The sequence below is a fragment of the Poecile atricapillus genome, chromosome 10 (assembly GCF_030490865.1).
Source record: "Poecile atricapillus isolate bPoeAtr1 chromosome 10, bPoeAtr1.hap1, whole genome shotgun sequence".
NCBI classification, from domain to species: domain Eukaryota; kingdom Metazoa; phylum Chordata; class Aves; order Passeriformes; family Paridae; genus Poecile; species Poecile atricapillus.
In genome coordinates this window covers 2159570-2171688 of record NC_081258.1, presented here as the reverse complement: position 1 = coordinate 2171688, position 12119 = coordinate 2159570, and the positions used below count along the sequence as shown (strand labels likewise).

Below are 12119 nucleotides of genomic sequence, written 5' to 3'. Positions count from 1 at the left end.
GCTGAGAATCTGACTCTGGAGGAGGTGCTTTAACAGGGATGGGTGAACTGATGGAGGCCTGGGGTGGAGGCTGGGGACTGGGGTAGAGGACTGGCTGGCTCTCTTTGCTTTGTTTACCACCCCTTCCTGTGGACACAGGTGATAGATGCCATCTCAGGGGAAGGAGGCCAGACTGTCGCCAGCATCCCAGTGAGGGTGTCGGCAAGAGCTTCCTACAGCAAGTTCAGTATTGAGCCTGCCTCACCCATCAGTTTCGGTGCCATGATGAAGGGCAGCAAGAAGAGCCAGACTGTCGTGCTGGAGAACACAGGCGTGATCAGCTTCAAATTCCGCATCCACCGAGCAACCGAGGATGAATCTCCTTTGGAAAGCAAAAGGTACAGGAAGCCCTGCACCACCCTTCCTGCCTGAGGAGGCACCACCCCACGGCTGGCATGTGGCAGGCAGCCAGGAGACCTGGGCTAGCGCCCATTTGCATCCCTGCCTTGGGGAGAGGGAGCAAAACACGCCTCAGTGTCCCCATGTGTAGTAGGAAGCTGGTGCTAGAGCTGCTCTGTCCAGCAATGGGTGCTGCAGGCTGCTCTCTGGGAACCATCTGGAGCAGGAAGGCTTTCCTCTGTGAGGAGGAAGGCCAGCTTTGGCCTCAGAGAAAGGCAGGGGAGCTGAGCATGACAGATACCTCTGCTTTCTCCTCTCAGTTCAAAGCAAGGGGAGTCTGTTCCATCAGCTAGAAAGCGCTCAGCGGGAAGGAAATCAAGCTTGACACAGGTGGGTGACTCCTGCTCCCCAACAATGCTGCTGCAGGGGATGTGAGAAGATGCTGCTGTGCCCAGGCTGGGGGCTCATCTCCACTGGGTGGGACGTGGTCTGCAGGATGGAGTCCAGGATCTGCTCAGTCCCACTGACAGTCCTGTACTCTGGCTCTGACCTGCAGCTGTGGGGTCAGCAGAGGGGAGCAGGTCCTGTGTGTGGTAGCTGCTGGCCAGCACAGGTCTGTGAACACCACAGAAGCAAAAACATCCCCCCCTGAACTCCCAGTCCACAGAGCTCAGACAACTTTTTTTTTTCTTCTTCTTCCCAGTCCCCTACCTCTGTCCCATCATTTCTCACAGCTGTTTCTGCTCCCCTGTTACCTCTGGAGGCTGAGGATCACAGCTACCACCTTCATTCTTTACACTCCATCTCCTTTCTCTCTGCCACTTGAGACAGGCTTGCAGCTCCTCTTGGCTTGTTGGGCTCAACCTGGAGCTGCCTTTGGGCCATGGAGTCATCTTTCCCTGCCCTGGGACTGGCTGCTTGGGCCCAGCTGGAGGCCAAGGCAGGACATCCTCTTTGCTGGGGTGCTCAAGGCACAGCTATTACCCTTCAGCCTCTCCTGGAACTTCTTCTGCAGGGTCAGCTCAATGTGGGCATGTTCACGGTGTCCCCGTGCTCCGGCTCCATCGCTCCGTGGGGCCAGCAGCAGATCACGGTGGAGTGCCTCGCAGGGCAGGAGGGGACTTGTGAGGAGCAGCTCTACATTGACATCGTGGGCAGAGACCCCAGGGACAATCCCCTCGGCATTCCCTTTACCCTGACTGCCGAGTCCTGCCTGCCAGGTACGTACTGTCCACAGGTTCCCCTGGTCAGACCTGCTGCTGATCAGCACCTAAACTTGCTGCTTGGATAGGGAAGCATGCTAGCCCTGGTGTCCCCCCTTGAAATCCTCAGAGTTTCCAGCCCTCTTAAGTCCACTGGTGGATTCATCCCTCCCAGGCTGAGAGGGATGCATGGAAGGATAGAGGGAAAGCAATGCTCTTTAAGACTGAGGTGGACTGAGCTCCATCCTCATAGCCAGCTCCCCCACCCAAAGCTGGGTTTAGCAGTTACCTGGGCAGAAGGAGCTTACCAAGCCTTCTCAGAGGCCAGCAAGGCCCAGATGAATTCATCAGGGAGGCTTCTCCATGCTCATCCCTCTGGTCTGTCCACAGCATTTGCTGAGGATGCCATGCTAATCTTCGAAGAGTACCCGATCTGCAGCAGCACTGACCTCAGCCACAAGCTGCTCTCTGTGCACGGTGTGGGCCTCTTTGTGAGAGATGACAACAAGTTCATCTTCAACAAGATTCTGGTTGGGCAAGAGGCTGAAGCCCATTTCAACATCTACAACACAACTGCTCTGCCGTGTGACGTGGTCCTCTCCATCAACCCCCTGCCTGGACAGGTAAGAACAGGAGGCCAAGGAGATGGTTGCCCTCTAAGGGCCATGTGAAAGCTGTTTTGTTCTCCAGATGCATTGCTTCCTGTGGCCCACACTAGCTCAGTGTAGGTCAAACTTCAGGGCAGAGCAGCAGAGCCAGGGAACAGTTGTGTTCAATTCTCATGTCTTGGGCAAGCTTTTGGCTCACACCTCTGGGTCTTTGGTGGGAGAAGTGAATCCTTCTGAACCTCTCTTGGAAGCATACTCAGAGAGGGGCTGTTATGAACTGACATGCCAGGGCTCAAAGCAGAGCATTTCCTCAGGCTCCCTGGCTTTTCCTCTCTTTGAAGGCCAGTTCTAGGTTATTTGCAGGGTTTTCCATGCAGTGACCACCTCCCACATATGGCAGGGCAGCTGCCAGCACTCAGAACACACAATGCTTTAGCACAAGGTCAGTGTTCCCTGCTTGAACAACTCATCCTTAAAACAATACCCCCTGAGTTCACAGCCCATGAACACACCTCTAGGAGGGCTGTGAAAATGGGAAGAACTGTCACAATGCAAGATTTTTACCTGGCTGGCTGCTGTTCATAGAAAAGAGAAGCCAGGAGAAAACTGCTTCTTGTAGAAAAGTCTCCATAGCATAACAAGAAAAAACTCTTCTCCTTACAAGAACTGATCAAAGACTATTGTATAGTTGATGCTGCTTTACCATCCCAGGTTTTGTCTCCCAGTGGTCAGCTGGGAAAAGAAAAAGTTGGGTAGGGGGAGAAAAAGTGTTCTGGAGGTTTTATTCTGATGTTTCTTATTCCTGTAGTCCTGTTAGTAAAGTTTCTTTATTCCTTTTAAGTTTTAAACCTGTTTAACCCTTCTCCTTATCTGTATTTCACAACAAAAAATGAGTAAGTGCCCTGGTGATTTTAGCCAGTGCTAAACCCCACCACGTTATTTAGTGCATTGACTGAGAAACTCCAATTAGCAAATCTAAACCACTACAGACATGCTGTTTTCAGTAATGCCTTTATGAATAAAACTGTGTCATGTTGGAAGGTGTTTTCTCCTAACACTGCTCTCTGGCTTCCCCCAAGGAAAAAGGCCCTATCACCGTTTTCAAGTTGCATCCTGTCCAGATGTCCATTCCCGGCTCATCCCACGCTGTTGCTACAGTGACCTTCACCCCACCAGACGAGCAGAACTACGACTGCACTTTTAAGGCTTCCCTTGTCATCCCCAAACGGTAATTGACCCTGAGAAATATTGGGGGAGGCCTCACTGACAGCTGCCTCTCCACTGGGAAGGCACAGACCTCTTGTTAGCTCTAATGCTCTCAGGAGCCTTAGGCAGAGTACTCGGCATGAGATGATTTGGGAGGCAGCAACTGTTAGATAGAGCAGAAAAATGAGGCTGATTTGTCATACAGGTTTAGCCTGGATGAGGAAATAGGAAGACAGGGAAATATTCGGTAGCCAACTGGAAGTTACTGAGATGTGCTACAGCTGAGCTGGGCATTTCCAAGGACAGAAGCTTAGATGGATCAGTTTCTGTGGCAGCAAGTCAGCAGTCACAATTTCCTCTTTGTTTCTGTGAAATTAAGTGATCCTCTGTGATTCCCTGCATTCATGAAGCTATTTCATGTGAGTGATGGGAGCTGGTATGAAAGAGGAGCCCTGTTCCTCTGCACTGGGACCTGTGTACAGTGGCTTGGACCTGCCCTTCCTCAAGCCTTTAGTGGCTGAATTGGAGCAAGAGAAGTCTAATTGCTAATAAGCAATTGCTTTTATATTGTTCTTGGAAGTGATCTTGGTGGATAGTGACAATGATTTCTTTTTGCCTTCTTGCTTTTGTGCTGCTTTCATGCTGTGCTTTTTTTGCTTGTTGCCTATGTCTCATCTCACTGCAGCCAGGGGATTTGCCATATCTCATCTGGTGCCTCATTATGTATCTGCTGTACTGCATGATTTAATTAAGTGCAATTACTTTTAACTGTTACTGTGGAAGGCTCTGGCTCTTTGGAGCAGATTCCTCTTGTGAATGGCCCTGAGTGGATTGGGAAGAGGCTGGTGGGGGGCTGTGTTGTGGGGTACAGGAGCAGCAGGCAGGGAAAACAGTGTGGATTGCCCTTGCTGCTTGGCTTGCCCAGTGAGAAATGGGTTATTGCCAGCTGGAATTGTTTCTGTGCCTCTCCTGCAGCTCTGTGAAAATCAAGCCCCAAACCCTGAGCTTCACCATCAGTGGGAGAGGGCACGAGCCGCAGGTGACAGTCGTGTGCCCAAGAGCTCGCAGCAAGAGAGGAAATGCCGTGCTGCGCTTCCAGAGGCTCCAGCTGGGGGATTTAGAGATGCTCCCCCTGGTCGTCCGTAACAACGGCATCGTACCTGTCAAGGTGAGCACCTGCTCAAGGAATGGTCTGGTTTGGGAATAAGTGCTTGTGGCACAGGGGAAGGGTCCCAAAAACCATGGCAGACCTGGCAAGAGGTGTCACAAATTCTTTTTAAGCAAGGGACTGACATCTGTTCTCCAAGAAGGGAGTTCTTGAAAATTTTCCATCCAGTCTTTCTTCTTTAAGTTGAACACAAGAAAGGTGGTGGAGTATTTTCCCCCCATCTTTCAGGTTTGCTCTCATGGACGTGTGATTTTCCAGTTCCATTAGGTTATATTCCCCAGTTTACTATATTTTAAGCAAACTTAGTTGTGGTTTAATTATATTCTGCTTATTGCTTTCTGTCCTGTTTGGTTCAGTGTTGGTTCAATCCAAATGCCTCTAAACACCCCTTTTTCCCAGCTGGTTTGACTTAACTTTTGTGCTCAGTGCTGTTTGCAGTGGGAGAGGTGCTGGGTTCCTGTGCAGGACCAGCAGCACTGTGGTGTCAGTCCCTGGGCCATCCTGTACTCACACCAGTATCATTGTGCTCTGTGTTCCCTTTTCTCAGTTTATGTTACACCTGGAGGATGAGCATGGAGCATTCTTCTTGAAAGCCAGGCGCTCCACACTGGAGAGATTCCACACTGAAGATGTGGGAGAGGACTCTGTTGGAAATGGTAAATTTGTTAACCATGAAGTGCGATCGTGCCCAGAGGGAAAACGTGTGCCCTGCTCTTGGCTTCTCTGAGCTGCAGCCAGATGTTAGACACACTTTGTTTCCTTGGGCTCTCTGTCCCCCGAGCTTTTCATGGGGACTTTTTGCAGGGTTTCCTCCTAGCAAGTTGTAGGAAGTTCTTGTGTTCTTCTAGACGTGGTGGGCTGGGTTCTGGGGGACTGTCACTGCCTCAGGGGAGCCTCTGAGGTATTTGCAGCATGCAGGAAGGTCCCAGCCTGAACGGACACAGCCCTTGAGCACACAGGCAGCCAGCAGAAGCCAAAAGTGCTCTTTGGCTCAGCTTTCCATGTGGCTGGAGCTGGCTGGAAGCGATGGAATGAGGGCTGGGCATCAACCTGAGGTTAAGCTGCTGAAGTGGTGATGTATCTGGAGATGGCAGTCTGGTGAACATAAGAAGAGGGTCTGGAACCACTGCGGGTAGAACCTGTGCTCAGAAGGCAGCTGGTTTCAACCTTCTGTTCCTCAGATATGGAAATATTTCCTCTGTACAACTGTATCACTTAATTCTGATTTCCATTGCTGTGCAGAGAGCAAGCCCCCAAAGAAGCCTCTCCTGCTTCTGCATCGTGGGCAATCGGCAGAGTTTGATGTCATTTTCGATCCCACCCTGGCTCGACGTGTGGAAGGGAAGATCCGTGTTTTAGTGGGGGACACCTACTCTGACAAGACCCTGATAGAGCTGGTGGGTGAAGGCCACAAGGATGAATTCACCCTCAACTGTCTAGAGGAAGACCCACAGTTGAGGAGTGATAAGAGCAGTTGGAACAAAGACATCATTGATGGTAAGAGAGGAGAGGCTGCCAAGGGGGAACAAGGAAGAAGAAAATATCTGATCATGTGTGTCCTCTCTCTAGCCAGGCCTGGGCTGTCACCCCTGGACATGGAGGCCCGTGGGTGTGGCAGCCATGCATGCAGAGCAGTGTGTGCTGTGCTGCATGGCGCTGGCTCAGGGGTGTGCCAGGGTGTTTCCCTGACAGTGGTGGGATGGGGAACTGCCTGGGGAGCTCCCTGCCAGAGGGAGGAAGGCTTGGAGCAAGGAAGCATTGAACATACAGGAGTCTGTGCATGTGAGGGGGGCAGGGTGGAACTCCCTGCATGCTGAGATCCCTTGCTTTCCTCCTTAACAGCTGTCAGACTGAACCACATCCAGTTTGGGGACTGTCCTGTTGGGAAGCCCTGCCACAGGACCTTCACCATCACCAACCACACCGGCATGACGTTCATGCGCTTCGAGTGGGAGGCAGACGTCCCATTCCAGTTCTGCCCCAGGGTGAGTGGGGGCTGCTCTGCCTTTCCCCATTGCTCAAGCCCTGCCCTGGCGTTCCTGGGAGCTGGCAGGGAGACCTCCCATGCCAGTGCTAGCCCATTCCAGTGCCACATGGGAGATGCAGTCCCTGGCTTGGCTGGGCCAAGGCTGCCAGCCTTGCAGAAAAGGCTTCATGTTATGGGAGGTGGTACCTTCTCTTCATACTTTTGTCTGTCAAACTTCACATAAATCCACACTGAGGTGCAGGTTCCTGGCACAGCTGCTCACCACATCAGTCCCCTTTGCTATCAGTCCTGCCCTTGGCAGTGCTTCCAGTTTGGTCTTGACTCCCTGATTCTCCCTAGGTGGGACATCTCCACCCTGGCTGCACCAAGGCCATCACAGTGACCTTGAAATCAGATGTCCCAGCCACCTTCAGGAGGCACCTTGTGAAATGTAAGGTGACCAAGATCAAATTTGAGCTGCCACCATGGAAGGTTCCAGACTGGGACGACGAAATGTGCGTTGTCTTGTGGAACGACATCACCGGGAAGGACCCAGCAGCCCAATGGCCTGAAAAAGAGAAGGTAAGAAGCAAAATGGCAAAAAAAGCCACCACAGCTTTTCCAAAAAGAACCACCATAACACCATCACTGCTGGCTGAGCAGCTCCTGCTTCCTCTGGACATTGGACAGCCCTGAGGTTCACCAGCAGTGCATTCTAGGGGAGAGGTGGATACACACGACCCTCACACAAGAGGAGAAGCCTTTAGACAAGAGACCATTAGCCACACACTATCAGTCTGTGCCACAAGCACAAGTGCTGCAGCCCATGTTGAATGGGAGACAGTGTTTTACAATTATCTCATTTTATGGTGTTTGAAATCTCTCCATATGATTTGGTGCCCTTTCACCAACAAGGAGTTAAGTCTGCTGCACTCTGTCTCTTCTTTTGAAGTGGAGACAAATACACTTCTGCTGCACCTGCTGGTGAACTCCAAGTTTTGTCTCCATGGATACCAGAGATTTTGGTTGTGGTCTCTGTATTGGGAGGGTTATCTCATCATGGAGTAGCCCAGGCACTGTATGACAGTACGGAGGAGTCTGGAGAAGGATCATGTGTGGAGACTCTTGCTTTTATTGTCATTATTGCCAAACACACTCAGCTTGGGTGAAGGTTCTTTCCAAGTTTCTGGACCATTTGAAGGCCTCTAAACCATCCTCTTTTCTATCAGAACATCTGCAGTTGGAGACTTTCCTAGTGAGATCTTTCACGTCCCAAAATGCCCGTCCCCAGCTGCCAGCAGTGTGGCTGTTGCTCCACAGGTGACATCTGGAGAGCACTTTCTCCTAAGACAAGAAGATGCTTCCTAGAAGTCTTCAGTCATGGGGTTTTCCACCCACAGAGCTCCAGCAGGGGAACTTAACCCTAATTTTGAGACCTGCTGGATTTCTAGGGGACCAGGGAAAAAGTCAGTCCCTCTCCAAGGTTGAAGTACAGGGATTGGAACACTGCTGTAGTCTCCATGGGTGCATTAACAGCTGTGGTAGGACTGCTTTGATCAGTGGGCAGAAACAACTCCTGCAGCACAACAGTCCCAATTCTGTCATCTTTCCAGGGAACTAAAAGTGAATGGTCCTTTCTAGTCCCTCTATGAGGCTGATCTTGGAGGCCAAGAGATTCCCTTCTCAGCCTGACTTTCTGGGCTCTGCTCAGTGATTCTTTTCTCCTCTGTTTGCAGACAGTAGAGACAGTCCCAGAACCAGCTCACACTGTGCTGAAGAAGAGCGGCCAGGAGGCCGAGCTGTACCTCAGTGCCTTGGTTGCCTACGCCCAGTTCAAACTGGACACAGTCGTGGTTCAGCTCAAGGACACCTGGCCCTTCCAGACAAGGACAGCCACGTGAGTGCTGAGGCCAGGCAGGGCCCTGCCAGCGGGAGCTGCCTTTGTGTAACTTTGTGCTGGCCGTGGGTGGGGAGACAAAACTCAGGACTCCAGGTGCTCCAGGTGCTCAGGAGACAAAACAGCCTCGTTTATTATTCAGAGCTCACTGAAATACCCAGTGCAAATCTCCCGGGCTAGACAGCCATTGGCTGAGATCTCTCTCCCTGCCCAACTTCCTGGCCAGGGCTGTGCTCACTTCTCAGCTTGGATGGGGCTGGCCAAGGGTCCCCTGTAACTTATCTGGGAACACGTTCAGGCATGAGCTAGGCCAGCTGAATTGGATTTGTGCTATGGCCAGATTCACTGTGTCCAGTCCAGACCAGCTGTACTGTGACAATGCTGTGACACCTTTGCCCAGGGCTGACCCAGTGCCTGCTTCCCAGAACTCCACTCCAGCCAAAACCAGCACAGGCTTGTTCACATGCATGCAAAGCCAAGCAGGAGAGGCTGGTCAGGAGAGGCTCAATGCTGCCATTTTCTGCTGAGAACAGCCATGGGTTTGCTTTCGCTGCGTGTCACCTGTCCTCATCTGCTCAAGAATAAGTTTGCAGTCAAAGCAAGACCTAAAGAATGTTCAGAGTAAGCCCCTTAGCTTCAATGTCCTGGGCACCATGTTGGCCCTTTCCTCTTAAACTTCCAGACTTTGAAATACTTTTCTGGGCCACCCAGCACAGCAGTCAGAGCATGGCAGGGTTGCCTGGGGAAGAAGATGCTCCTCAGCAGAAAGTGGTAGCAGGAGCCCCTCAGACAATGTTAGTGTACTATTTGCTTTCTATTTATTGGACATTTTTTTTTAATTCCTCCTTCTTGCTTTTCAGTTTCAGGATGCACAACACAGGGAAGGTGGCCCTGGAATACTTCTGGGAGGAAGCTGCACCTGCAGATAGTGAAGCAGTGAGGATGCCATATTCAACCACTCTGATGAGTAAGGGCATTTCACTTGGTAGCTGAGGGCCTGGGGAGAAGACCCTGCCCCTTCACCCCAAAACTTGAATTGCTTTTTCCTCCTTGTCCACACGTCCACTTTCATCAGCACCTTCCCAGCTGCAGCTGGAGAGTTTTGTCCTTTCCCCCTCTGCCTTTCTGCCCCTTTTGTTCTTGCTCTGCCACTTCTGCTCTGCAAAGGAGCTGAGCCAGGCTCTGGGGAGAGCCACGTGCTGGGTCAGGACTGGGAAAGGGGACATCAGGTCATTGCTTTGAGAAGTCTGAGACTGGGGAGAGCAATGGTGTAACGAGTGAGCTGCCCTGCAGCCACTGTCTGTGTGCAGTCCCCCACTCCAGGGCAGCTGCAAAGTCACTGCCTAAAACCAACTCCTGCTTTGGCACAGGAGTGTGTGCTGCAGGCAGAGACCCTGCTCCCAGAAGCTCTGTTCCCTGCTTGGAACTCGGCCAGAGATGCTCCGAGTGCATCCCAGATCTCTTCCACCTATGTGCTGCAGGAGGCAGCGTTGCTGGGAACACAGATTTTGTCTTTGAATGGTGTCCTCTTCCTCTCTGCAGGTCGGCTCAGCTCTGCTCCTGTTGTAAGGCAGCGCAGAAAGCTGGTGCTTCGTTTCCGGAGGGAGCAGGACCATCCTTTTGAGACGCATCCTTCTGAGCTGCGGCGCCTACAGTGGCTTGCCAAGGAGCAGCAAGATTCCGAGCAGGAACAGCTGCAGGATTCCGAGCAGGAACAGCCAGATTCTGAGCAGGAGCAGCTTTCTGAGGAAGAGCAGCTGGATGCCAAGCAGAAGCAGCGTTCCAAGAAGCGGTGCCGCTCCAAGGAACGGAGTCTCTCCCCGCAGCGTGCCACTTCCTCCCTGGAAGTCCTCCCAGATGTCACCCATGACCAGTCACTGTTCTCCATCAACCCCAACTTCGGCACCATCACTCCTGGCCAGAAGAAGACCTTTCATGTGCTGTTCTCCCCAAAGGATGTGGGGAACTTTGAGACCACCATGCAGTGCAGGTGGGAAACATTGACACACTTGCCAACTCACACTTCTGATGGCTGTCACTGAATCACAGGGTGGGACAGGGTGGAAGGGATCACAGGAGGTCATCTGGTCCCACTTCCCTACTCAAGCGGGGTCATCCCAGAGCACGTGGCACAGAGCTGTGTCCAGAGGGCTCTGCAATAATTCCAGTGAGGGACACTCCACACCCTCTCTGGGCAGCCTGTCACCCGCAAAGGGAAGAAGTTCTTCCTCAGGTTCAGGTGGAATTTCCTGTTCAGGTTCTGCCCGTTGTCTCTTGTGCTATTGCTGGGCATCACCAAGCACAGCCTGGTTCATCCCCTAACACCCTCCCTTCAGTCCCTCTGACTGGGATGGGGAGGTGGGCCTGGAGACAAGCAGCCCCAGAGAGGCAGCAGCTCCCACAGGAGCGCAGAAAGATCATCTGGCCTTTGGAGGGAGACACTGGCAAAAGACACTGTATGAAACATTAAGCTCCTGGAGGGTTGCAAGATGTAGAATGAGAGACCCAGGGACCAGCCAGTCCCCAGCTCTGCTTCTTGCACAGAGCTGCTCACTGCTTGCACAGAGGGAGGATGCAACGCTGGGTGCTCTGCAAGGAGACAGAAAAGCGTCTGGCTGGAAATGTTTGTCTGGCTAATACCAGTCCCTTTCTCCCCAGCATTCCTAACCTGGAGCAGACTCACAGGACGGTGCAGGTGGTTCTGAAAGGCAGAGCCCGGGAGTGGAAGCGTTTTGGAAAACCAAAATGCTCTGCCTTAGAGCAGACAGACGAAGGCCAGAGACACAAGAAGCAGCTGCACTGGCAACCAACACCAGAGTGACAGCATCTGTGTCAGCTGGAGCATCCAGCAGGAGCCGGCAACATCTTGTTTCCTACTGCTGATGGTCTCCCACCCTTTACGTGACACCTCTGCAGCTCCCCTTCCCAGCTCCAGTAAACATCATCTTTTAATTAACAAAGTTAACTAAATATTTGTTTGTTAATTTGTTAAATAACTTAAGTTTCAGTTAACTGCTAATAACCAGTTGCTAATAAAATGTTAACTGTTAGCCATGGTGCCAGAGATCTTTCCTTAAACCCCACTACCCCAGTTCAAACCCCCAAGTTAGTACATTTTGAGGTTCCCCCCAGTTCTCCCCAGTCTCCAGTTACTCCGTTCACCCTCTCCTCCCTGGTGTACCCAAAATGGCTCCTGGAGAGCACAACATGGTGGGGACCACATGGCCAGGCCCCTCCCTTGTACTTCTCCTCCCCAAAATCCTTTCCTTCTTCCTACCTCCATCCCCTTCTTCCCTGATGCTCCTCCCCCTGTTATCTCTCCTCCTCCAGTTGTCCCTCCCCTTCCTGTCCCCTCGGACCCCTCCTTCTCCACTTGGGCTCCTCCTCCTGAAAAGGTCCCCACCCCTTCCTTTCATAATATCCCCTCCTCTGACCCCTCCTCTTTCCCCTGCAGCACCGCCAACCCTCTTCTGACTTGCAGTTCCCACGCCCCTCCTTCTGCTTCCCACACCCCGTGAGCCACAAGTGACGAGCCCAGGAACCGGAACCCAGAACAGGAGACCCTTCCTCTTGCCACTCCAATTATGTTCAGTGGTTGTGGGAGTGCGCTTCCAGAATGGGAGCCATTCTCATTTCAAAACAAAAGAGAACTTTGCAAAGCCCAGAAAGAGTTTGGAAAGGGAAGCAAATATTT

The 12119-nt window shown here is 52.1% G+C and overlaps 1 protein-coding gene across 1 annotated transcript in view; it reads left to right on the top strand.

The window, feature by feature from the left end:
- LOC131582747 (hydrocephalus-inducing protein homolog) overlaps positions 1 to 8429 on the top strand; it is a 53740-nt gene extending 45311 nt beyond the window's left edge. The window contains exons 45-55 of the mRNA XM_058846215.1: positions 139 to 377; positions 699 to 768; positions 1370 to 1598; positions 1971 to 2203; positions 3268 to 3416; positions 4370 to 4562; positions 5110 to 5218; positions 5805 to 6059; positions 6405 to 6547; positions 6889 to 7110; positions 8265 to 8429. Of these exons, the coding sequence (XP_058702198.1) occupies positions 139 to 377; positions 699 to 768; positions 1370 to 1598; positions 1971 to 2203; positions 3268 to 3416; positions 4370 to 4562; positions 5110 to 5218; positions 5805 to 6059; positions 6405 to 6547; positions 6889 to 7110; positions 8265 to 8429 (2007 nt within the window). The remainder of the gene's footprint in view (positions 1 to 138; positions 378 to 698; positions 769 to 1369; positions 1599 to 1970; positions 2204 to 3267; positions 3417 to 4369; positions 4563 to 5109; positions 5219 to 5804; positions 6060 to 6404; positions 6548 to 6888; positions 7111 to 8264) is intronic.
- Positions 8430 to 12119: the final 3690 nt, after the last annotated feature.